The 27,489-nt window shown below is 43.0% G+C and overlaps 1 protein-coding gene across 5 annotated transcripts in view; it reads left to right on the top strand.

Moving 5' to 3' along the window:
* The window catches only part of ELOVL5 (ELOVL fatty acid elongase 5), a 67,013-nt gene extending 54,614 nt beyond the window's left edge, over nt 1-12,399 (top strand). For all 5 annotated transcript variants that reach the window (XM_083607421.1, XM_083607420.1, XM_083607418.1 and 2 more), the window contains 4 exons: nt 3,780-3,951; nt 6,945-7,069; nt 8,215-8,349; nt 9,769-12,399. In XM_083607421.1, coding sequence (XP_083463547.1) covers nt 3,780-3,951; nt 6,945-7,069; nt 8,215-8,349; nt 9,769-9,900 — 564 coding nt within the window. In that variant the 3' untranslated portion in view covers nt 9,901-12,399. The remainder of the gene's footprint in view (nt 1-3,779; nt 3,952-6,944; nt 7,070-8,214; nt 8,350-9,768) is intronic.
* Nucleotides 12,400-27,489: the final 15,090 nt, after the last annotated feature.

Below are 27,489 nucleotides of genomic sequence, written 5' to 3'. Positions count from 1 at the left end.
TAGATCACAGACAGAAGCAGTGTTTTAAAACCTGAAAAGAAATGACCCTGTTACAAGTGTCTACATTTCAAAAGCAGCGAGTAACTTCTTTAATGAAGGCTACAAGACGATTCCACTTCTGTGTTGTTTTGTGGCATCCCGGGAAAATCAGCTGTCTTCTTCTGTTTTCCATGTTAGTTTGCTTTAGCTGACGCAAATCAATAAGCTTATGCTTTTACAAGTTACCTTTTAAAAAAAGAAAAAAAATGAAAGATATTTCAGATGTGTAGATGTTAAAAGCATGAGCAGTATCGACCCAGGTTTCTTTAGGACGCTGTTATGGGTGACACCAACTTGACTCAACTAAATTTTGGACGGCTAATTTAGTCAGTGGTGCCAAAACCCAGTAGTCCGGGGGGACGGGACTGCAGGACCAGGGGCCAATTGTGGCCCTTCAAGTTTCTTTAGGACTTTTTGGACTGGTACAGTCCCAGAAGTTCATCACGACAACCCTGGAAGAATGGCAGATGAAGTTGATTGACTGTATGGGACTGGCAGAAATGACCGGCAGAATCCGCGACCAGGGAGAAGAGTCAGCAGAAGAAGATTGGAAGAAATTTAAGGACTATTTACAGAAATACTACAAAATTAATGAACTCTGAAAAGATGTTGGATTGAACTTTTGTAGTCTCTAGCTGTTATGATAAAGATAATAGGGATTAAAATTGTTTAAGTTATTAAATTAAAAAAAAAGTTGAGTGGAAAATAAGGTGATATTTTAAAAGGAATGTTAAGAGATTAGGATTTGCTGGATTAACAAGTTGAACTAGAAAACAAGAAGGGGAGGTAAGAGGAAGTCAAAGAATCATGTTATTGAAAAACTGTTATTGAAATTGATTTGTTTTTAATATTTTCCTTTTTCTTTTTCTTTTTGTGTTTATATAAAATTGGAAAATCTAATAAATATTCATATAAAAAAAAACAGAAGTTCATCACGACATGCCTTTTGGGTTCTCATGCCTAGAGCTTTTGAAACATCACTGAAAGGTCAGGCCATGTAATCATGCCAATGAGTTTCCTTTCTAACTTTCAGAATCTCTCTATTATGAAATTTGGGGCCGGTTCAGATGTCACAATCTTGGCCTGATAAACCATGTTTTGTTCAAATGGGAATGAGCCATCCCCTGTATACTTTCTCTCACCTGCTTGGGTGATTCTCTTCAGAACAGATGTCTGGGTTTCTTATACCAGAGTTCTCTGTATCATCCAAACCAGAAAGGGTGATTGGCTCTTACCAAAGAACCAGATAGGCTCTTACCAAACCAGGAGACATAACACCAAACAATAATAAGCATGAGGTGTCTTGGATTTTGTGTGTGAAGTGTATGGGCTTAAAATGGACAGTAGTGTTCTTTCAATTTATTGAAAGTAGACTTAGCTTCCAACCAGCAGGTTAGCTGGAGTCTACACACTCTTCTTTCTTCTTCTTTTCATTGACATTATAGAAATAAGATTAATATGTTAGGGAAGAGATGATGTTATACGTTGAGAGGGATTCCACAAAATGGGGGACAGTATCATCATCATCATCAGGTTTATGTGCATTGGACTGAAAATAAACTTCCTGTAGAGAGAAATGTGGGAAAGATTTCACGACAAATAAAAGTCCTAATTTTTCCAAAATCGGCTCTTCTCCATACAACAGTGTGGATATCTGTCTGCTCACCTTTCTGAACTCCAGTTTGGTTTTCAAGTTCTCAGTGTCAGGCATGAGGTTGAACAGTTCCGTGTCCTGTAACATCATCTTAACACAGGTTTGGGCATGTTTGTGGAACAAGAATTCTTCGTGATTTCACATTACGGTTGCTTGCTTGCAGCAGTGTTTCTCTCCTTCCACATCAGCCCAATCTTCTGTGCCTCATTCTCCCCAGCCTGGAGGAAAGCAATTTCCTTTTAGGGAATACAGTAGCACAATCCTCTGTTTGTTGCTCAGATTGTTCTTCGGAGATCACAGTAGCAGTGTAGAGATTAAAACCTCTCCCCTGAGTGTCTTGGTGCACCTGAGGTACACTTTAATAGGCTTCTAAATCATTGCCTCTTTTGCTTTAGTCACTGTTTTGGTTTTATGACTACAATCCAGAGCATGCCCGGGGACTTAGGTCCTCCCAGAAAGCACCTTACTTTATTTTGAACAGCACACATGCATTGCCGGCTGTTTTCGAAACTTCCCTGTCTTGGGGACAACATAGGAAGCTGCCTTCGACCTATCAAAACCAACAACTCTCAGGTCAAAGACCAAAGCCCTGCTGAGAATATGGAGCAAGTTACCCTATTCTGGTAACTAATGCACAAAGAGGCTTCTAAGAAGGGTGTCAGAAAGCCACAAATCCCATTCACCAACCCATACGTCTGCTGTGTACTCTGGCCCAGCACATCATTGGATGTGGGCACATTAAACCCTGGTCAGGGTACCCCAGTCAGGAGGTACTATACATCTTTGTGGACAAGGCCTTCTCTCAGACATGACTGGCACCTGAGTCAGCATCTAAGGGGCCATGTTCAGTACCTAGAGATAAGAAGGGAGAGGCCTCCTCTGCCACTCGGTCAGCATTGCCTCATGCAACTCCCACCTTCCTCATCTGCCTGTAACAGCATGATGGCCTACTTGTTGCATCAGGTCAGAAAGAAGGCAGCGCTGGTACACTGGGCTGGAGCTGCCACTAAGTATTTGTGCCTTCAAGTATCTTTTAAGTTTGTTTTTTAAAGTGGTCCTGGGGATAGCTCAGTCTGTTGAGCATGAGGCTCTTAAGCTCAGGGTCGTGGGTTTGAGTGCCACGTTGGGCAAAAGATGCCTGCATTGCAGGATGTTGGATTAGGACCCCCCCCCCCGCCGTGGTCCCTTCTGATTCTACAATTCTGTGATCTATGTTTTATTATGTCTACTTGGTTCCAAGTCTGTAGACTTTACTGCTATTTTCTTATGACTACTTTATGTGAACTGCTTAGAGGTTGTTGTTTTTTTTAAAAAGTGGTTTATTCATTTTCATAGATGATAGATAGATAGATGATAGATAGATAGATAGATAGATAGATAGATAGATAGATAGATAGATGATAGATAAATAGATAGATAGATGATAGATAAATAGATAGATAGATGATAGATAGATAGATAGATAGATAGATAGATAGATAGATAGATAGATCATGACTGTCACACTGTATGGCTGAGCACCCAATAACCCAATTTTCAGTTGCCCCAATGGTTGTTGAAGACCATCAACCAAACTTGGCTAAACCATTCTGCTGGCTCGCTTCCTGAGATCATCATTTCTGAACGATGGTGCTGTTATTGGCAAAGCATATTATGTAACGCTAAGCCATCATTTGCTCATGGCTTGTTGAACAAACCATGGTTAAAAGAACCTCAGAGACCAGACAAGCCATGATTTATTTCTGCAAAGCTTTGTTTCCCACCTCCTGCTCTTGCCTCATGCCTCTGTAGCTTGGTGTGTTCCACCGCACTTAATGCAAGCCATGGCTTCACATGCATCGGCCAAGCCATGGCTTTAAATAGTGGTTTGTTTCTACAAAATAACCAGGGTTAGTATGCTAGGCTGGATTCAAATGAATAACATATCATTCTGTTTGAACTAAGCCTATATTGCAATGATTATTGATCACCAGGATCTGTGGGGCAGGGAGAGATTATTTGCTTGGTTGGTAGAATTTGCGATGAGCTATCTTATTTCATATGCCTCTATGGAACAAATGCCTGACCTCTTTCCCCCTCCTTTTAGATCATACGTGTCCTTTGGTGGTACTACTTCTCAAAGCTCATCGAGTTCATGGATACTTTCTTCTTTATATTACGGAAAAATAACCACCAGATCACCGTTCTTCACGTCTATCACCATGCAACAATGCTTAACATCTGGTGGTTTGTTATGAACTGGGTGCCTTGTGGCCACTGTAAGTATTCCTGTAATTCGTGATGAGAGACCTGTGTGTGTGTGCATTTCCTGAAAGACTCCTTCTGTTTGAAGAGGGTGTGTTAATGCACACCTTCACTTCTTGGGAAAACCGTCTCCTTGGTTGGAAATGGGTAGGGTTGTGCTGGTTTGCCAGCAGCTTGTAACAGCAACCTCCTCCTCAAAGCTGGGTCAGTTCTGTGTGTCTCCCTCTGTTCTTTCAGCTGTTATCCAATGCTTTCATCCATCAAGCTCCTGGTTTCTGACTTTTAATTTGTTCTCTGGTCAAATATTACTTGCAAGCTTGCTCTGTGGTTGGCTGGCAAGCTGGATTTGTTAAAGTACAACAGGAAACTGGCACTCCAAAAGTCTTCAAAGAACAGTGCATGGGAGCTGCCGTGGTTCCACGTGATCATAACCAACCTGAGTAGAACTATTTTACCTGCTTCCAGCCTGCTCTCTCTCTTTTAAATATAATGTTTATTACCGTATTTTTCGCCCTATAGGACGCACCGTCCCATAAGGCGCACCTAGTTTTTTGGGGGGGAAATAAAGGGGAAAAAATTATTTCCCCCCCCAGGCGCGGGGCTAGGGCGGGGGAGGCCCGAGCTTCCCCCGACCCCAGCCCCCAAACAGGCAGCTCTCTGCAAGCCGTGGGAGCCGAGCGCTGGCTCCCGCTGCTTGCTGAGAGGTCCGCGAAGCCTGGACGCGCTGATCTCAGCGCGCGCAGGCTTCGGCATGCAGGCAACTCTCCGCAAGCAGCGGGAGCGCTCCCGCTGCTTGCGGAGAGGTCCGCGAAGCCTGCATTTGCCCCATAGGACCCACACACATTTCCCCTTCATTTTTGGAGGGGAAAAAGTGCGTCCTATAGGGCGAAAAATGCGGTAACTTTCCATTTTATAACATTTAAATACATCCTTTTTCCCCCTGCAGTAAATTTTTTGCTCTTATGAGCTATTCGACTTCCCTCCCACCCACCTCGTGGTTACCACATTTCCTTTCTATCTCGTAGCATTTGTATTTTTTCCTACTTATCTTTCATCATTTCAATTGTCATGTTTTTAAATAAATATAAGAAGGTATGAATCATAATTGTTACAAGCTTTTTAGATCAGTCCTGCTAGTGTTGTTAATTCTTTGCAATTGTCCTTCAAACATTGTACAAATTTACTTTCCTTTTGGAAAGCTTGATCATGCTGGTTTCTAATTTTCCTGGTCAGCTTCGCCAATTCTGCATATTTAATCATCTTCGTCTGCCACTCTTCAATCGTTAGTAATTCCTGTTGTTTCCATTTGGGGGCTAAAAGAGTCCTTGCTGCTGTAGTTGCATACATCAACAGTTTTTGATCTCTTTTTGGCATTTCTTCACCTACTACAGTCATACCTCTACTTACATATCCCACCCTATACGTAAACTTCGGGTTGTGAACACGGCAAATCCGGAAGTGTATACTTCTGGGTTTCACCCCGCATGCATGTGCAGAAGCAGCACCTCCGGATATGGACTTTTCAGGTTGCGGACGGACCCCCTGAACGAACTAAGTTCGTATCCAGAGGGCCCACTGTATACCCAATAGGAACGCTTCTGGTTTTTTAACAAACGCACTCTCAGCCTGCTCTCTTTTTTATTGTAATTAATCTTTGCATTTTAAAAAAATGTGCTGGTTAAATTGTAAGCCACGTTTGAGCATTTCTTTTAAAGGAAAGGCAGGAGAAAATGAATTTGAATGAACAACGACACTTGCAAACTGTACGGAGAATATGCAGAGCTGGCAATCCAATGTTTGTAGCTGCTGCAGCAACCCATTGAAAGAAAGGGATGAGGAAACAGTTGCTGCTTGCTGCACTTTGATGCCCTTGGTGGCATCAATTATTTGATGATGCACATCTGGGTGTGAATTCACATTGGGTTACTCATTCAGCTGCAAAGCATCGGGTGCAGCAGCCTCTGCATATACGACCTGGTGCAGATAGGGCTTCCTGTTTCCATCTCTGCCTTACTATGCAGATGGAGTGAATGTCCCTAACCTGAAGGCTGAAAGCATGTTGTCGCATGCAACTGGATTCAGGATCAGAGCCTGTGAAGGAGCTGGCAATCTTATTACCATTCATGTTGTTATTTAGTCGTCCTAGTTGTGTTCGACTCTCTGTGACCCCATGAACCAGAGCATGCCTTGAAAACTCTCACTTTCTTCTCTAAGCTTCTCCTTTTTTATGTCCATGGAGTTTTCTTGGCAAAATACTGGTTTGCCAGTTCCTTCTCCAGGTGGATCACATTTAGTCTAAACTCTCGGCTATGACCTGTCCGTCTTGGGTGGCCCTGCACAGCATAGCTCATAGCTTCCTGGAGTTATTCAAGCCCCTTTGCCACGACAAGGCAGTGATTCATGAAGGGGATTACCATTCATAGCCCAGCTCTTAAAAACACAGTCCAAGCCAGTCTTAAGAGGGGAGAGACATTGCTCTTAAGGCAGTTAAACCCAATTTGCATGGCAGATCTGACTTTCGACATCTGTAATTCTCTCTCTCTCTCTCTCTCTCTCTATATATATATATATATCATTGCCTTTGCAGTTTTGTGTTAAGTTTTTGAAAAGTTCAGCAGGTCTGAGGAATTGAAATGGGGCAGGGGGCAGGAAATAAATGAGCAATGAATTGTAATAAAGGGGAAATGTAATAGATAAAAGTATGTTATATATTACAGAAGGAAAGGGCAGGAATGGAAACACCAGGGAGGAAGGACGGGAAGTCAACTTATTATTACTATTAATTAATTAATTAATTAAATTTGTATTAAATTTGAAGTTAAACTGTTAAAAAAATATTTGAAATTCAATAAAAAAATTAATTGGCAAAAAAGAAAAGGAAAGTTCAGCGGGTCAGTTTAGTGGTTTAAACTTGCATAGAACAACAGTTTAAGCATGTTTCCTATAATGCATATTGTTGCAAAAAAAAAAAAAAAATTCAACTAGCATCTCTTTCTATTGTTTCCAGCCTATTTTGGTGCCACCCTTAACAGCTTTATCCATGTCCTCATGTATTCCTATTATGGGTTATCGGCTGTTCCATCCATGCGTCCATATCTTTGGTGGAAGAAGTATATCACGCAGGGGCAGCTGGTGAGTAAATGGTGCCTCTGTACATTCTTTTTTCCTCATATGCCCATATGCTTATGCTGGTTATTACTGTGTGTTACTCTAATGGGGGACATTATAGTTATATAATGCCCCCTTCAGACTGGAGGTCAGAATCTTTTTAAGATGACAAAGCTGCATATAACAGAAGTAGGGAATCCCTTATGCCCTAGCTACTGCTTACAAACCTCTCACTTGTACACCAAGTCACTTGCAAGTCGAGCTTTACTATGCTTTCCTAACCATGGAGGAATGGGAGCAATACTCAGCTCTTTTCACTGTCTAACTCAACCCTTGTGAATAATAATAATAATAATAATAATAATAATAATAATAATAATAATTTATTATTTATACCCCGCCCATCTGGCTGGGCCTCCCCAGCCACTCTGGGCGGCTTCCATAAAAACCAAAAATACAGTAAAATATCACACGTTAAAAACTTCCCTGAACAGGGCTGCCTTAAGATGTCTTCTGAATGTCAGGTAGTTGTTTATCGCTTTGACATCTGCTGGAAGGGCGTTCCACAGGGCGGGCGCCACTACCGAGAAGGCCCTCTGCCTGGTTCCCTGTAGCTTTGCTTCTCGCAATGAGGGAACCGCCAGAAGGCCCTCGGCGCTGGACCTCAGCGTCTGGGCAGAATGATGGGGGTGGAGACGCTCCTTTAGGTATACTGGACCGAGGCCGTTTAGGGCTTTAAACCAGCCACATGATATATTTTTAAGCAGGGACCCTACAGTAGAGATTGCAGTAGCTTCCTTCGTTTTCAATGTGAGCTGCCTTGGGAAGGTGATAGATTTTGAGATATATAAGTAAACTTGTGGTCTTTCCTCCCCCTTTCATAATATCGACATGTTCTCTACTTGCGAATACTTGAGCTTAATTGAATGGCACAGTTAAGCGGCCAAACTTGTACAGGGTGTGCGGTACCTACCCATCTCCCACTTGGGGAGCAATGGGGTCTTCCAAGGGGCACAACCACCAATCTCTTACAGCCAAGTACAAAAGGCAATTTAAAACCTCCACATTCATACCCAGCTATACTGCTACATAGGGAATGGTTTCAATGTACTCCTTCGTTTGTCTGTTTTCTTGTTCATCCTTTCACTTTCTTTTTTTACCTTTAACAGACTCAATTTGTCCTGACAATCTTCCAGACAAGCTGTGGGGTGGTTTATCCTTGTCCATTTCCCCTGGGATGGCTGTACTTCCAGATAGGCTACATGATCTCCTTAATTATCCTTTTCACAAATTTCTATATTCAGGTAAATTAAGATTTATTCCTCTGTTTTTGTTTTTTGCAAATGTCGATGAAGAAAATAACAACTAGAAAGTTTGTGTATCAGAATGCACTTCTAAAAATTAGTGGACAGTTGGATCCTAGCAGAAGACGTACTTGGTTAACTTCCCAGGACCACCACTAATAGTCAATTTTATAATTACTTTGGTGCTGTAATGCAGCAACAGGAAGCACTCCCTGCCAACCTTAGGCAACAAATGGAGATGGGAACTTGCACTCTCTCTTATGCACTTGCTGCTGTGTGAGAGGATTGGCCTTCTCTGCTGCCACTAGAATCTTATGTAATAGATACAAGGGGCAGTCAGTTCCTATTGACTTGACTAACCCGCCAGCCCCCCAGTGTTGGTCCAAAAAGCCTTTCAAATGAACAAAATGGACTTTTCTGACATGGAAATGTACTTGGCCTAGTGGCTGCAGCTACTTTGCAGTATTTACACAGTGGTCCCTATTCAGAGAAAGCCATTAGCATTTAAATCCCATTGGTGTTAGTTGCAACTAACTTTTCCCATTGATTTCAATGGAACATAGGCACAAGTGACTTAAAGAGGATTGGGACCAGTTGCTTGGTATCAGGTCAGGTATAACTTAAAGCAATGTGTTTAATGAAGGAAACTACTTTTTCCTGAGCTATTTCGGAAAAGAAACAGCTTGAAGACATATTTGATGGCCTTCTGTTCTAATAGGAAAAGAGTAGCTACAAGTAGTGGATAGAGAGAGATACTATATATATTTGTTTTGTTTGGCTGTAATGCTAAACAAGCCTTCCCCAAACTGATGTTCTCCATATGTTACTGGACTACAACTGCTTTCATCCCTGACATTGGCCATATGAAATGAAACCATAGTTTAGTGTTGCAGAAATGAGCTCATGCGCTGCCCAAACATGGGGAGCTAGGAAACTTCCACATCAGTTTTAGATTAACTGCAGCTTTCTGTGTCGTCAGCAGACGGGTTAATCTTAACTATGGTAGGTTGAAACCAAGCCAACTTCAAATTATAGGTTAAGAAACTGGCTTGTCCCAACAAACTGTGGTTAACATTAACCATAGTTTAGGGGCACAAAGGCAAGAGTCTTGGTTTCATTCTTGCCTTTCCTTTGGCCACTCTTCCTCCCACTAGCTCGCAAACAAACTGTAGTTTCCTGTTCCATTTTATATGGGAAGTTATGGTTTGTACAAACCATACCTTGCTCCCATACCAAGATATCAAACAGGGATGTTATGTTTTGTCTTTGAATCTGAATAGGGTGTATGCTTCCTAGTCTTACGTCCATACGAAGGGGCAAGATGCTTGTTAAATAACAAAATGAAATTGGCAAGTTTGCTGCATTGTTGCTGTGTGGGGCGAAAGCTCACTACTGACCTATGTGATTTATTTTTTTTAGACTTACAACAAAAAGGCAGCGTCCAGAAGGAAAGAGTATCAGAATGGTTCCATGGCTGCTGTGAACGGGTATACAAATAGCTTTTCTTCCCTTGAGAACAATGTGAAGCAAAGAAAACAAAGGAAGGATTGAAGACCAAACTGAGAAGCCATTTTGATATTCCGGGCAACAACAACAACAACAAAAATCATCTGATTGTAAGCACAATATGTGTTGTGCACTGATATAATTCTTGACAGCTACTGTAGCTATTCCTGCCTAGAATAGTGTTGATTTATGTAGGACTTAACAAGTGCAAAACATCCTAGAAACTATCCATAGGCTCAAGTTGATGGTGTTGATCATACTGGGTGGTCACAGACACGAGTGTAAACTGTGGAAGGGAGTATTATTGTAGTATGTGTGCATATATCTATATATAAATACATAGATATATTCGTCACTGCAGTTGCCTTACTAGTCAATATGATAGGTGCTGAATTATGATTCACAATTTCAAGACTGTAATCCAAACTCATATTTTTTAACTGTAGATAATGCATGTGATTGTGATTTGTACAACAAAGGTTTTTTTGTCTGTGTTAAGGTGTTTTTCCTCCCCCAGTAGTTTAAAACACACATGCCTTAAATTTGAAGTAAAGCAGGGCCCAAAACTTAATACTGGTTTGAAAATGTATGGAAATGTTTTGACTCTGGGAGCGACTTCTCACGGGGCTGACACCCAGTTACCAAATAGACATGCTATAGTGTCTGTTGTGAACGGTGCACATGTGTAGAAAGAATGGCTTTCCCCCTTCAAAATGCTTGTTGGGTGGCAGCTGGGATAAGACAGCTTGCACATGCTCATGTGCACTCTTGATCAATGATGCAGCCTGTGTGTGCCCCTGTATTTGAGGGTCCCAAGAACAAAATGGACTGTTTAGAAGCCATCCTAGATGAGTTGGGCTCCTTTCGTGAGTCATCTAGAAGTCTGCTCTGTGTTGCACTGAAGTTGGAGTAATTCTCCCACACGTGATCTTTTTGAAATGAAAGATTCACGGGAAAAGCTGGACTCTTCATTTCAGTCACGAATTGTGCAGGAGAAAGACGTTTGATTGTGCTTACTGTCTTTTTAGTTCCATTATCACAAGTCTGCAGCAGTTTGGTGGTTCAGTTTGATTTTGTCAACTAGGTTTTAATTTGCATAAGTGACGGGGAAGTTAATTGGCACTTAAGCAGCATCCGTATCTGAATGCTGACTCTCTCCCCTTCTTTCAGCATTAGAGAATGCAATGGGGGGGGGGGGGAGAGACATCTTACTCCCTTTAAAAATCGACATTCCCAAGTTGTAGCCTGTCCCTTTTAAAATTGCCACAGAAGTGTGAGATGAACCACCTGCGGCATTTTTCTTCCCTATCCTTCTGACCAGAAACTGTGTAGAAGCCACAGCTGGTTCATCCCCCCAGTTCGTTAAAAGTTTAAAAGATGTAAAAGTGAATCTCCAGGTTGCATCCTGGCCAGCCAACCATTGACCTACCTGCAATTTAACTGCAAAGCAGTTTTCTGACTGTTGCAGAAGTTGTGACATGTCCACATTCTCCATTGTTTGACAAAACTGAGCTTGCAATTCTTAGCTGGTGTTTTTCTTGCTTGCTTGCAAGCTTTGAGTCGGATTCCAACAGCCACAGGTGGAATCCCACTGGCAGAACAGGGTTTCCATCACTTCCCTTTTTCTCAGAAAGCTGACCCGGAGTTCAGAGGATCCTTGAGAATGATGAGGATGGGGTTTGGCTTGTGGCAAGGGGGGCTACAGCTGAGGGGAAATGGGGAGCTCCCTCAGAGCAAGCAGAGATACCCTTCACTCACACGGAGTCAGCCTTTGGATCCAAACCATTGACTTAAAAAATGTGCCTATAGCAAAGGGGGTTGTGTGTGTGTGTGTGTGTGTGTGTGTGTGCTGCAAAGTGTGCAAATTGGGCCATGCCAGACTTTTATTGTTGTCTTGCGAAAAACCCTTGGAAATAGATTGGTGATGAATGTCTGTTTCTTAGTGTGTGTTGTGTATTTCACCTGTACTTCCTCGGCCTGTTAAAAGTTTATTAAGAAACTTGTATAAAGTGTGTTGGAAACTTCCCCGCCCCCCCACACTTGCAATGTCATAAAGCAGGCACCTTTAATGGATATACTATGTAATTTGGTGGAGTTTTAGCCTACTAACTTGTTGGTCATTGAAATTCATTTGTGTCAAGCCATCCTGTTGCTTCCATCCCCCAAGTTTATATATTAAGTATAATTTGATATTTATACAAATATCAGTTTTACCATGTTTTTGCACAGCTGCTATTGGGGGAACTAATGTGTTTTCCCTAATGGGCTCGCATATTATTTTTATTTTTTATTTTTTGCTTGTTTTTGAAATGAGAGGCAGAACCAGTTTATGTTTGTCTGCTTTATGTTCTCAAAGCTTGTGTGTATGTATGTGTCCTTGGTTTCTAGGTACTGATTTGCAAAGTCTACATATTTCATACAGCAGCTTCATCATTCAAAATATGCTGTCTAAACATGTGTGCTAAAAATAAAAAAAACTAGCTTGTCTGAAATATTGACATTGTCAACATTTTGTGTTTTTAATCATTAAATTGTTATTGAGTACCTGTGCCTGCGTTTCAATACAGTGGCATCTTAGTGGATTTGAGAAGCTTTGCCGTGGAAGTGAAATTTTCATTATTAACAGTTCTGTTATGTGCAAATGAAGCCATCAACTGACCACTAAACCATGGCTTAGTGTTACGTGGGTGAGCCTGCATGAGCCTATAAACACTGGGCTAATGTAGTCCCTTCTGCCACATGGCTTGGATAAGTAATTTACCTAAGTTTAGTTTTGCGTAAGTATTAAGGTAAAAAAAAAGAAAGGTAAAGGACCCCTGGACAGTTAAGTCCAGTCAAAGGCGACTATGGGGTTGCTGCACTCATCTCACTTTCAGGCCGAGGGAGCCGGCGTTTGTCCACAGACAGCTTTCCGGGTCATGTGGCCAGCATGACTAAACAGCTTCTGGTGCGACGGGACACCGTGACGGAAGCCAGAGCGCACAGAAACACTGTTTACCTTCCTGCCACAGGGGTACCTATTTATCTAGTCGCACTGTTGTGCTTTCAAACTGCTAGGCTGGCAGGAGCTGGGACCGAACAACAGGAGCTCACCCTGTCACAGGGATTCGAACCGTCAACCACCTGTCCGGCAAGCCCAAGAGGCTCAGTGGTTTAGACCACAGTGCCACCCACGTCCCGCTAAGTATTATGTACAAAACAATGGTTAGTTAAACAAGCCAGCTTCATAATGTTTGGGTTTGAAGTTGCCTTGTTTAGAAACCAGCCACTGCTTTTTATAAACCAGGATTCCTAGTTTGTACGTAACACTAAGGGATTGTCCACATTTGATCATTATTTAGCTGTTGACCCACCCCCCCACCCCCACTTTTGAATTATACCAAAGTAGTCCACACCTGCACATATTTGCATTCATAAATGAGGAGGAACTTGGGTCTTTCTCGTTTATACCAGTAGGTGTCCCATTTTGTATTTGTCTCTGCCTTCTAATTTGTTGATTCTGTTACGCTAACCATAGCTGTCAACTTTTCCCTTTTCTTGTGATGAATCCTATTCGGAATAAGGGAATTTCCCTTTAAAAAAGGGAAACGTTGACAGCTATGACGCTAACTCAGTAGTGACTATGCATGCCTGCAGATAGCTGTGCATGCATCATTAAAAAAAAATAAATCCCCAGACAAGAAGAGTGCTAGACCACACAAGCAGGAAGTTGTAGGTGTGCATGTGCAGTTTTCTGGTTTTGTGCAAATGTGAAAGTTCAAAATGGAGACAAAATTCCTGCATTCAGGAGCATGCAAGAAAAGAAACGAAAGCATTTGTGGTATGGCTTCATGGCATTCAATGATGTCTGCATAAATAAAAGATCAACTTCTCAAAATTATCAGAGGCACACAATTCAGATCACTCTGAGGTCCACTTAACATTCTGCAACATTCAGTGGAGGTTTTGTTACTTTTTTGACCCAGCATTTTTCTTTGCTGCCTGGTATATCAAATTCCTTTTCTCATAACACAAAGAGACCCTCAATTTTCCCCACTGCAGGTCTATTCAAACTTCTCCTTTCTTAAAAAATAATGATGATATAAACATACAAAAATCAGATTCCAACAGCCCCCCTGAGTCACCATGACTGTGGTACCAGGTTGTATATCTATATAATTTTTGCTTTTTCCTCCTTTCTTCATTAGCTTTCATCACTTAACTCTCACAGAGGGTCTGCTAATTGTCTGAGAGAACGGTGTCTTATTGTGTGCTGCACACTCCTGTTCTATATTCTTCTTAAGAGATGTGGGCTAGTCTTGTGAACATGGAAGTTTAACGTAGGAGTCCCAGGCCACAATCCAGTCAACTACTTGAGGCTTGGCCAAGGATCGCATACCCTCAATGGGACATCTGTTCCTCCTGGTATCTCAACATCAACATTCCTCTCTTCCCTCCCCCTCCCACATCTATCACAACCTACCACAGTGGAACCTCTGCTTACAACCATAATCTGTTCCGGAGGTCCGGTCATAACTAGAAACGTACATAAGTAGAGGCACACTTTTCCATAGAAAGTATAGTGGTACCTCGGGTTAAGAACTTAATTTGTTCTGGAGGTCTGTTCTTAACCTGAAACTGTTCTTAACCTGAAGCACCACTTTAGCTAATGGGGGCTCCGACTGCTGCCGCTGCTGCACGATTTCTGTTCTCATCCTGAAGCAAAGTTCTTAACCCGAGGTAATATTTCTGGGTTAGCAGAGTCTGTAAACTGAAGTGTATATAACCTGAAGTGTATGTAACCTGAGGTACCACTGTAATGGAAAAGTGAATTGATCCATTCTAGACGATGAAAAACAGCCCCTAAAACAGCAATTTAACATGGATTTTACTAACAAGACCATAGATCCATAAAATGAAGGCAATAATCAATGTACTGTACTATAAAATAAATAAGACAGTATTGTAGATGAAAACATTTATTTTTTTCCTTATGTGCGCTGAGGGTGGGTGGGCTTACCTGGCTTCAAGCTGGGGGTGGGGCAAGGGTCAGTAAAGAGCTGATGCACTTCAGCCAGGGTCACTTTTTTTTCTTGCCAGGCCAGGTTCTTCTCTGGACTTCCTCAGGTTAGTTCCTCGGTGGGCTTTGGGGCTGCAGTGCGCCCTGCTGTGCCTCTTGTATGCGGCACCTCTTCCACAGCTTTGGGGGTGGGATGGGGGCCCTCTCCCTGGCAGCAGAGGCCTCAGTGCTGCTCCGCAGCTGGCCGGGCGAGCTCCAGGCTGCCAGCAAGGCCTCTGTTCATATCTAGAGGAAAGTTCATAAGTGGAAGCACCTACTGAAGGTCGTAACTGGAATCATATGTAAGTAGAGCCATACATAAGTTGAGGTTCCACTGTACTGAAACACTTCTGAGGTTGTGGGAGCTGGAAATCCTCCTGAAGTTTAAACACAGTTCAAAATGCTTTGGGGATGGGTATCAAAAGCCCAGCCAAGTGTGGAGAAGCAGGCAGTTCTCTCAGTTTGACACCCAGTGGTTGCAGGATTTTATAATATTATGGAAGTTATATCCGCATTGCTCCTCTTTCTGCCCCAAATCAGAATATAAAGATTCTTCTTCGTAATATTGATCATTATTTCATTATGTCAACCCTAAGCTGCCATCACCCACTTACACTAGTACCTAAAATCAGGAGCAAATTGGATGCTACACCATTCGTTTGCACAATTAGCCATTGAATTTATAGAGTGGCGTTCAACCAAGTATTCCTGCTTTCAGGGGGTTGGATTAGATGACTCTTGCGTCCCTTCCAACTCTATGATTCTAGACCTACTAAAAGTAATGGCCCTAACTGGGTCAGGCTCATTAATTACAATAGGATTACAGTGGTTCCTTGGTTCTCAAATGCCTTGGTACTCAAACAACTTGGAACCCAAACACTGCAAACCCGGAAGTAAGCGTTCCAGCTTGCAAACTTTTTTTCAGAAGCTGAACGTGCTCCGTTTTGAGCGTTATTCTTCTGTTTTGAGTGCCACACTTCTGTTTTGAGTATTACGCTTCCGATTTGAATGTTACGCTGACGATTTGAGTGCTACACTTCTGTTTTGAGTGTTACACTGAGGTCTGTCTGTTTTTGCTATTTAGTTGGCGTTTTTGTTTTTGCAGCTCTTTTTTGTTTTGTTTTTTGTAACTGTGTGGAACCCAGTTCAGCTACTGATTGATTGTGTGACGGCAGTGCATTGTTTATTGCTTTCATTTTATGGATCAATGGTCTCATTAGATAGTAAAATTCATGTTCAATTGCTGTTTTAGGGGGGTTTTTTGAAGTCTGGAATGGATTAATCCATTTTGCATTACTTTCTATAGGAAAGCACGCCTTGGTTTTGGAACGCTTTGGTTTTGGAACGGTCTTTCGGAACAGATTACCAAGGTATCACTGTACTCCAATTTAGTTGACTATCAGCCATTGTTGTTAGTGTTATGTACTGAAGTTCTCACCCTGGGCCAGCAGGGGGATACTGTAGATAGTTCAGGTCCACATATGCAAATAAGGGATCGAAAGTGACGTTCAGTGATTGGATAGTTACAGAAAATGGTTACTGTTGCGTTCTCGTGGAGCTCTATATAAGCAGGCTGGCTGAACCCTTCAGTTCAGTTCTGTTCTGGCCTGTGAATAAACAAGAACTGTTTGAAGAATCACTGTGTCGTCTGATATGTTCACCCACAACCTAACAGTTAGAATGAAATTGCAGGTGGGAGGACCATATCCAGATCCTGACAGGTATAGGGACTGTGGTGGGCCGTCAGGCTCTTTGCCCTCTGCTCTGGTCCTGAACTTGTCCATCTGACACCTGCTATTTGCATGAAGAATAAATCTTCCATTGCCTTCCTGACACAAGTGGTAGGAGAAGTGGGAGCTGTGTCTGCAATTAACACCAGTTCATGCCAATTTATAAATATGTGAATAATGTGACACCTAGTTTGACCGTCATCTACTTACTGAAACTCAATTGTTCAGAAATATAAATAAAATTCCCAACATATGAGAGTTAGCTTCCATTGCATACACTGAATTTTGTGTTGAACTTTTTAAGTTAGTAGGCTCCCTTCTAACACTCCAAAAAGGCAGTGGTGTTTTGGGGTGGAGCGGGGGACAGACCCTGAATATCCCTGGATTCATCTTCAAACGACTGGATGTTCTTTATCAGGGTCTGAGAGCAGGGAGCAAATTTTGGTTTTATCTCCAGACTTGGTTGCTTATTCAAACACATATCCTGTTCTCTTTGTTGCTCTGATAATGAACCTTGCAAGACATTCTCTGACAAGTCAGTGCAATAAGACATCATCACCTAGTCTGTGCTTGGCTCATCTTTTGCCGAAGCCTCTGCTGGTCAATTGTTCTGTATCATGAATGCAGTCATTCTGTACTGTACACAGAAGGCCTATTTGTGGACTGGGGTGTGTGAATCCAACACGGCCAGCAAGATGCATAGAACAAGATATAAAACTCTAAATGGAGGAATGGTATCAGAACTAAGGAAGAGGTCTGCCCCCCACCCCAACACCACTGTGAATCTTAGGAAGCTCATCCCAGAATTTCTAAAATTTGTCTGGCAGAGGAGAGGGAAAGGGTTTTCTGCAAACAGAGCTGTCATCAATTATTTGCAAGGTAACAATTTTGATATGCCCTTGTAGGAGTTCTCCGTGGTGCTGACAGCCAGAATATAACGTCCTCTGACAAGACAACGAAGAACACATTTCCCTGCTACCCCGTCAGACCTCTTTGCATACAGTAGCAACTCTTAGGGAAAACTGAGGGGGAGGGGAGTAATTCAAGTTGCCACTAGATTATAGGGTGTTCATATTTTGATAACGAATTTTACAAACTGGACCCTGCACAATGAACTGTGAGGGAAATTAAAGGCAGAAGTTCTCCTCCTTTTCTCCTGCAATGAATTGTCCATGGCAACCGTACGGTTCCTAGTGTTGACTGATGGGCAGTCCTGACTTTATGCATTCTGTCTGTCGTCCATTAAATGTGAGGCAGCATAAATTGGGTTCCCATTCAGTCATTGAGCAGACAGAGACTTGCTTTACTTCGGCATGTCTCATGTTCCTTCAGACCACAGCTCCCACGCTTCCATGGTCTAAATGTCAAACATCATAGGCCATAACAAGCATAGGGAGAAGTGAGGGTTTGTTCCCATCCTGCTGGTTCTCTACAATCCTCTCCCCACTTTATAAACTGATAGTGGACATACCACATCATCTATTTTTAAAACTGTAATTATAAATATTGTACTCATAACTTGTCCTTCCTCCAAGAAGCCCAGAATATTATATTTCAAATGTGGAATTTTCCAGTCTTGCCCTTCAAAAAAAGTCTGTAAGGTGGGTAAGACTGATATAAATCAGCTGCCCCAGGTCAGTAAGCAAGATTCATAGCTGAAAAGATCTTCCCAATCTACCACGCTCTTAAGCTCTGAGTTCCACACTCTACTAACCAACTTACTCTATGCTTACCTATTAGCTGGATTCTGGCCCTCTGTCCATTGTGTGGTTGAATTTAAGATCTTAGTAGAGAATTAAGTCTTGTTTTAAATTACCGTAATGGGAATGTAGCTCATTGTATTTGATAATTAGTGCTTTAACATTATGCTAATGTCCTTGGAGTTGAGCTGCTTCTTACAGAAGACCAATGTAACTTTCCAAACAGGGTACCAGTCTAAGCTTCATGCAAATATTTGAAAGGACAGGTCTGAAGGGCACCTATTTCTGCACAGAGACAGCATCCTTCAAAGGCAGCAGCTCTGACACTTTGCATTAACCCAATGTGCCTAAAATGGAAAGGAGGTGATCATCTGTCCTGCTCCAGTGACTCATCTGAACTCACCTGACACAGCTTCATTTTCTACAGCTAAACAGATCTGTCTCTGGTCAGTACGTAGAGCAGTGTTCCCTTGAGGTCCTTCGGAGGAAAGTGTGATGAAAACAACAAGTTCCTCACACTTTGTGGCAAAGATAAAGAGATATTATATTGCGTGACCAGGCGGCAACCACCTCAGCCCCCAGGGATCACCAGTAAGTAATAATGACACATGACCACGTGTTATGGATTAAAAATTGGCCACAACTTTATTAAACTTTCAAATGTAGAAGACCTTGGCTTAGGCATTGGGCTTCTAAGGGTAAATGGGATATGGGGGTGCTCTGCAAGATGTATGTGTATGCAGGCAGCCCACCTCATATCCCCGCATGCAAGGTAGTTCACTGGCAACCTTTCAGTGTATGGCCAGTGACACCTATATCACAACCCCTTTAAGAGGTGACCCTGGAATCGCCGCCACAGGCGGGGGGGGGGGGTGAGTCACCACTTCATGTCCCTCCCCCATTTTAGGGAAGAAAAGACTAAAGGAAATTAAGATAAAGGACCAGAGACTATTCATGTATGTCACAGCTTCTGCAAGGACTTTGCTGGGCCAAAATTGGAAATCACAAGAAGTTCCTACCATTGCAGAGTGGCAGGTGAAGATGACAGACTACGCGGAATTAGCCAAATTGACAGGAAGGATCCGGGACCAGGACGACCAGAGATTCCAGGACAATTGGAGTAAATTTATTGAGTATTTAAAAGACAGCTGTAAAAATTTAAAAACACTAGCAGGACTGAAGTAACTCCTACAATGTAAAATAGATAAGATGTGAGAATAAAATATGCGAAAAAATGTGATAAGGGATAGCAACTGAAGGGATGGAGGGAAGTCATAGCTCAGCAGAGCAAAAGGGTTTATATTTTGATGGATGTATGGATTGTTGAAAAAAAGATAATGTAAAGAAAATAATAAAAAATTATTTGGAAAAAGAAGAAGAAAAGACTAAAGCCCAAGCCTTATACCGTCAAAGTTGTGACGAATTGCTACGGGAAGGACAAAGCCTGCCAGTGCAGGAAAATTTCTTCCCGACTCTTCAACAGCAACCAGTCAAAAGACTGCAGCAGCGCCCGCTAAACAGGAAGAAAAAGGTTAACCTGTAAACAATAAACATTAAACAAAGGGAGGGGTGGGTGGGTGAAGCTCCTGAGCTGACTGCCTGGCTGCTGCTGGCTCCACCCCCTATTTATATGACTGGCCCCACCTCCCAGCATATAACCTGCATAACCTGTGTAACCTGAGGCTGGGCGTGAGCCTCCACAGAATAACACGGAGAGGCAGGCCAGCCCATACAAACTGGAAAGTTCCCTGGGGTCCGAAGCGTCGTGCGCAATCCCGCAAAGTGCACCCACAGTGTAACGTGTGAGTGCTCACTATGGGAGAGGGAGAAAAAGTTCTCTCTTATCCACTTTCTCCCCACACTGCACAATTTTATACAAAAGTACTAAATCAGTTGCAGGGTCTGGTTCAGGAGTAGGGCTACCGGTAGCAGATCTGGCCCAGTCTCAAAGAGCGAATACAAGCCTTTAAAATAGTGCTGACTAGAGAGCCAGTGTGGTGTAGTGGTTAAGAGCGGTAGACTTGTAATCTGAGGAACCGGGTTCGCGTCTCCGCTCCTCCACATGGATTTGCTGGGTGACTTTGGGCTAGTCACACTTCTCTGAAGTCTCTCAGCCTCACTCACCTCACAGAGTGTTTGTTGTGGGGGAGGAAGGGAAAGGAGAATGTTCGCCACTTTGAGACTCCTTTGGGTAGTGATAAAGTGGGATATCAAATCCAAATCCAAACTCTTCTCGACTTACACCCTCCCTTTTTTGCTCGTGCTGACTTGGTAGGTCACGTAACTGAGTCGAAAGGAGTTTGGAATACTTGAAAGTCTCCCTTTCATCCTTCCACCACCACACCTCTCTTCTAAGACTAACCCCAGCCTTGGGTCAGCTGCCTTTGGCTGAGCTGGTGTAGAGAATTTTGATCAGCGTATCTCCAGCTAAGCCAGGATGAAGGTCTTCACCAGCATGCCACCTATTCTAACCTCTGCCCATCCCAGTGGATATCAGGTTTGGATTTCTCCCGAAGAAGATCACTCTCATCAGTGTCTGAAAAAGGGGTCATAAGAGGGGCAGAAATGTAGTCAGGGGCAATAGCCTGAAAGCCAGGCTGTTCAAGATGGGGGATTCGTGGATGAAAATTCGTAACAGAACATTAAAAACCTGTATGCCTCTGTATTCATAGCCCAAATACACCATGATGTTGTTTTTAAATCAATATAAACACAAAGAACACAAGCTATTGCAATCAGCATGCCAGCAGGAGTAGCTTCAGTGGGGCAACAGGGATCCATTGCAGTGATGGTATTCCATCAGTGTGATTAATTCATGAGGAAGGAACTTTCTAAAAGCTGATAAAGGAAGTCAATCTGGTAGGGAAAAAAAGTTAAAAGCTTGCGCCAATAACTGTGCATCTGAAGATAAGAGAGTTAAAGATGCAAAGAGTATGTTACAGGTCATTCCATGTTCCCAAGGAAATTGATCCCTGGTTGATTGTAACTGGGCAAAAAATGTCAGCTGTTGTCAGGGCCCGGTTCCAAAATGGCTGCTTAATGTAGCTCCTAATGCCTGCTGCGCTTTGCTTTATCTCCTGATTAGTTCAGGTACTTTGATAATGTGAAGAGGCCACAGTCCTCCATGTCCTTCAGACTTATGGCAAAGTTAATTTGCTTTATTTCAAACTGTCATATATTTCCCAATGCGATTTTTCTTCACAGCTGGCTGAGCTCTAAAACTAATTGAGTAGCCACTTCAGCTGTGCAGGGACACGTTCTCTCCTCTCGTGCTGAGAAACTTGATGCATCCTGCAGAACATACAAGCGCCAACATCCTTCCAAAAGGATTCACACTACCAGAAATATTTATGAAATAGTTATCAGGCTGCAAAAAATGAAAATAAAATAAACCCTTTTGTCGTCCGCCATCTATTTCTTCCTGTTGGCTTCAATAAGCGGCTGCAATGGGTTTTTTAAATTTATATAACTAGTTCTGTGTCAATTCAATGGAATCAGACTCAGAATAGCATTTATTGTTGCGGCCCATAAACGCACCTTTGACCGTAGTGATTTCTCAGCATTTTTGAGCTTGAGCGAACATGGAAATCTCTTAATACAACATGTAAATATCTAACCATGCGTTACAGATTTACAATGGCCGTTCGTCACTTGGTTCTTCGTTTTGCTGTGTTGTAAATTGTTTCGATTACTCAAAAAAAGTCTGTTAAAAATACAATATGTAAACGAGAGTGTTTTTGTTAATTCAAAATGTATATTCAAGTCCACACACACACACACACACACACACACTCAATTAAGAAAACCCCTTTTGTTATATGTTGTGCTAAAAGATTTCCATGTTCACTCGAGTTCAAAAATGCTGGGAATTAAAAAAAAAAAATGCTGGGAAATTACTACTGCTAAGGGTGTGTCATTAACAGCCCTTAACAGACTCCATGGGCAACCAATACCATTCACAAAGAATAATTGAGTTGTCAGGGACCTAGAAAGTCATCTAGACTGTCTCCCTGCTTAGTACAAGATAGCCACGAGTGAAGCACTTCTTATTACTCCTCCTGCACATCTCCCACACAGAGGTTTGGTTAGCTCTGTAATTCTGAGAAGAATAGAAATCTTATACAGTAAGTAGGTCAATATTTCGTGTTTGCGAAAGAGCTGAGAAAGAGCGTCTTACATTGCACTGCTTTTTGAGTTTATGGAACAGGAAGGCTTCCAGTTTTGGCCTTCAGAGGTTATTGAGAATACATGATACAATGCAATAATTATCAGTTCTTCCATCTAAAATTAAATTGACATAAGCCCCTTCAGAAGTCCAAAGAAGCGATACTGATGAAAGTGGTTTCAAGATTCAAAATTACATTTTAACAATCAATAATTATAATCCTATTCTACAATATTAATGACTTTCCGCTCACCCACGCTCGATGTTTATAAATGTAATTACATATGATTGCATTTTAAAACTCCCTCATATCGAGTTCCATCCTCTTTAACTGGTTTCTTAATATAACCTACTATTTTTTTTCTTAGACTTCAGTATATAACTATTGCAAATAAATAAAGAACAAAATAAAAATCGAATATTTACAGGTGCTTTGCTTACATTATCTCAGCAATCCTTACAACAGGAGGACTGTATTTTACCCCTCACAAAGCTACAATTCCCAGCATGCTTAGCAAACTAAGGTTCCCAGGATTCTCATCTGGTTCAATGTAAACACTACTTTGCTTTGCCTTATGGAGGCTACTTGAACCTAGTCAGTTTTGTTGCATCAGAAATACTCCACCCCCTTGTCTTTCATTAAACATAATTTATTTCAAAAGCAGATGAGGACTTTACTCAGCCTTGGTTTATGGTTTGCTTTCAGTGCAGTTGTTTGATCTGGCTTTAAATCCATTGTACATAGCCAGCGAATAATTTTGCCCTTTGGTTCTAGTTGGCTTTGGGGAAGTGTGATGCCCTCCCACAGACACCAGACATTCAAAACTACAGAGAGGCTTGTTCTGTCCCCCTGCTGTTACATTTTTTACAAACTCCAGGCGATCTCTTTTAATAACCGCATGCTTTTGCCGTCCTGATTTGGTGCAAAGATGTTAAACTTTAAAATGCATTCCCAGCTGATGCTAGATGAAACGTAAGGATACGGTCTCTCACTCAGGGGGTAAACCTGTCTCTGAACTCGTCCCTTTCAGTCGGCAGGTTGGAGTTTTACACAGCTGAGTGCTCCTCCGTGCACAAACATCCCCTCCACACAGAAAACCACTTATCCAGAAAATTTCAGCTTCTTCTCCTGAGATACCAGTTTTGTTTGTATTGGTAGTAAGCCCAGACTATGAGGAACAGCTCCAGAGGCCAGCCTCAATCCAGGAGGCCTCCGAAACCAGCAAACAACCATGACAGGATAGTAGCAAGCAAACCTCTGCATTGGCAGCTGAAGCTTCAGCTGCCCACCATTTGAACCAAAATCATTTCCAGTCTCAAAGATAGGGAATAGCAGCCAGCTCTGCCAATCAGATGGCACCAGGGGCGGTGTGTGTGCATTATAAGGCCAATGAAGGCACCAGAGCAGTGTCTGGAGCAAGCCAACATTCCCTGAGCCCTTCCCTTCATCACTCCCAATGTTCTTATTGGCTCTGTGATCCTAAAGGCAGTATCTGATTGGCCGATTGGTCGCAATCACTCTTGTGGCAGGGTCTGGAATTGTTTAAATGACAATGGCAGGCCCAAAGAGGTTGGCAGCCACAGCGCTTCAGTGTGGGACATGTACTGGCAGGAAGTCTTTTTGCAGCAGCCTACAAACAAGGGAAGAGGGACATGGGTGGCACTAAGGGTTAAACCACAGAGCCTAGGGCTTGCCGATCAGAAGGTCGGCGGTTTGAATCCCCGCAATGGGGTGAGCTCCCGTTGTTCGGTCCCAGCTCCTGCCCACCTAGCAGTTCGAAAGCACGTCAAAGTGCAAGTAGATAAATAGATACCACTCTGGCGGGAAGGTAAACGGTGTTTCCGTGCACTGCTCTGGTTCGCCAGAAGCGGCTTAGTCATGCTGGCCACATGACCTGGAAGCTGTATGCCGGCTCCCTCGGCCAATAAAGCGAGATGAGCGCCGCAACCCCAGAGTCGGCCACGACTGGACCTAATGGTCAGGGGTCCCTTTACCTTTACCTTTTTTACGAACAAGGGAGACGAGGGCTGCCATCAACAATGGCCACCAATAGCAAAATAATAATGATAATAATAATAATAATAATGGTGATGGTGATGTGGTGAGATGGAAAAGAGTAGGGTGGCCAAAAGGGGAAGTGATAGCACCAGCACTTGTTTGTGGAAGGAACTTGGGCTATTCCATCATTTAAACATTTACTGGCAGTCTGAAGCTGTACAGAGCAGGGTTTACCCTCTCAATTAGGGCTAGACCCAAGACAAAGGATAAGATGGTGCCCTCCCCATTCCATGTACAGACACTAACCGCCTGAAAATAAATAAGTAAATCGCAAACTCTGGAGAACTGAACCTAGAGGTCTGGAGAAATGAGGAGCTGAAACGGATGTACAGTGGTACCTCGGGTTACATACGCTTCAGGTTACATACGCTTCAGGTTACAGACTCCGCTAACCCAGAAATAGTACCTCAGGTTAAGAACTTTGCTTCAGGATGAGAACAGAAATTGTGCTCCGGCAGCATGGCAGCAGCGGGAGGCCCCATTAGCTAAAGTGGTGCTTCAGGTTAAGAACAGTTTCAGGTTAAGAACCGGCCTCTGGAATGAATTAAGTACTTAACCCGAGGTACCACTGTATTCCTATTCCTAGGACTCATCAGTACAAAAGAAGCAGGTGCAGCTACACTTCTCCAGTGTAGCATTTATCCCCCCCCCCCATCTGAAAGCCTTTTAGGCTTCCCGGGAGCTCTGTCCTGTGGCTGGAACATAACTGTGACCTTTGCTCTTAGCTCCGATACAATCAAGGAGATTGGGTTGCTGCAGTAAACAGCTTATTCCTTTGGCTCTTAACAGGGCTTAGCAGAGTTCCTCCAACTTTTTATTTCATTCTTTTAATTGATCAGAATAATAACAAACATTGGCACAGACCAGAATGCTAACAGTGAGAATATGTTGGAAGTGAAAATTGTGTGGTGAATGAGCTAGGGCTCAGGTGCCTGACATGTCACCACACCCCTCTAAACTACACATCTTCAAAGAGGCAGGAGATGATCTAGCACAGCTTACAGAGATTGCGCTCCTATTCTGGTTCTCTCCACTGCAAAAAAGAGAGAGAAGAAGGTAGGATTGTGTGAGCTCCAGAAAGGAAACAGAAGAAGCACAGGAGAACAATAATTTGAAAACAACTTCATATGTAACTTTGCGAGGGGTGAACCACAGAACTACTTGGAATTATTGGAGGGAAAGAATGTGCTCCGATTGTGCTTTGAAGGCATTGTGTGTGTGCACACCTAGTGTGGAAATTCCCAGGACAGCTTCACTTGAGGCATCTGCAGGGCAGTAATAGCATTCAGCACTAGTACACCAGGTCACTGGCTTAAGGGTACGGAGTGCCCAAGGCAGGCACTCTGCTTGCTTGCTTGCTTAAATCTCTTTGAAGTTCCTCAGAGTGCTGGACATAGTTATGCATTACAAGATCACCAGGCCTGTAGGTTGCTTGTCCTGGATTCCAAAGAGTTTCTGCTTAGAATCGTTGACTTGAGCTCTAACCTGCTGCCCATGCAAGAAATCTGCTGCAGGAAACCAGAGATGTGGCCACCATCCAGCCTCTGCTTAAATACCTCTAACGAAGGAGAGCCTGTCAATTTCCAAAGCAGGTTGATTCCGAGTTTGAAAAGCTCGTACCACCTGGAAATCAAAATCCTTTCCCCTATCATTCCTATCCTGATGAATAAGAGAGAAGGGATTGGTTGGGTCATCTATCTCAGAGGTTGGGGACATCAAGCCCAGGCCTCATGAGCTGGGGCTCAGGACTCTCCCAGGGTCCCACCTCTTATAGACCAAGCTCCATGCCCTCTAAGAGGACTTTTGCCTAGTTGAAGTGTCTCCTTGAACAGAGAGGTGAGGATGTGGGTGTGGAACAGGCATAGGCCAACTCGGCCCTCCATATGTTTTGGGACTACAACTCCCTTTATCCCTAGCTAACAGGTCAGGGATGATGGGAGTTATAGCCTCAAAACATCTGGAGGGCTGAGTTTGCCTATGCCTGGTGTAAAGGCTTATGACTTTTGTGAGGAACGTCTACTGTACAGCGGTAGGCACTCATAGCCATTATTCCGCCTGCTTTTGCCTCTGGCCACGTCCATCACTAGGTTGCCCAGAACATTGCCCATGAGAAAATGCATCCCTCAGGCAGAAGGTTCCCTACTCCATATCTGTTATTAATCATTTATTACCTACCTCTCACAGGGCAGGCTGATCCCAAAATCCAGCATTAAAACCAGTTAAAACCAGTTACAGTTATGGGAATAGGGTGGGTCCCTGAAAACACACATCTCAGGCATCAAAGTCCTCAGTAAATAGATGGGTTTTCAGCCCCTCAAATATTTTAAGATGTCTATCGTTGCCTCTTAATCACCTCATCTCTAGAACTGATCTGTCTAACCCCTTAAGCCGTAAATTATAGGAATTGATCTTCAGATTCCCTCACCATCTTTGTCGCCCGAAGGTGAGTAAGAACATCAGAAGATCCCTGATGTGACCCAAGGCTGAGGACCTATCTAATCCAGCACTCTGTTCTCACAGTGACCCGTCAGATGGGAAGGCTGCCAGCGGAACCTGAGCAAGACATCATTCTCCTCACCTGTGATGCCCTGAAACTGGTACTCAGGGGCATGATGCTTCTGACCATGGAGGTTGGTCACTAGTGCATTGGCCAGGCAGGTATGTGGCTGTCACTGCCAATAGCTTAGCCAAGCAGAAGTCTTCAGTTGACAAAGTGTCCCACTCAGGTGTCCTCGGTGGCTAGGAGTGCCTTTTTTACCAACTTTGGTTGGTTTGACAGCTGTGGCCATTCCTAGAAGAGGACAACTTGGCCATAGTTGTCCATACATTGGATTACCACAGTGCACCCTGTGTAGGGCTACCCTTGCTCTTGGTCGGGAGGCTACAGCTGGTGCAGAACATACAGAGCTTAGTGCCAGCAGCATATAACATCCTGCTTGCGG

Source organism: Podarcis filfolensis (assembly GCF_964270895.1).
Source record: "Podarcis filfolensis genome assembly, chromosome: 3".
NCBI lineage: Eukaryota > Metazoa > Chordata > Lepidosauria > Squamata > Lacertidae > Podarcis > Podarcis filfolensis.
Note: the sequence above shows the minus strand (reverse complement) of the source record. Positions and strands in the feature narration are given on the sequence as shown.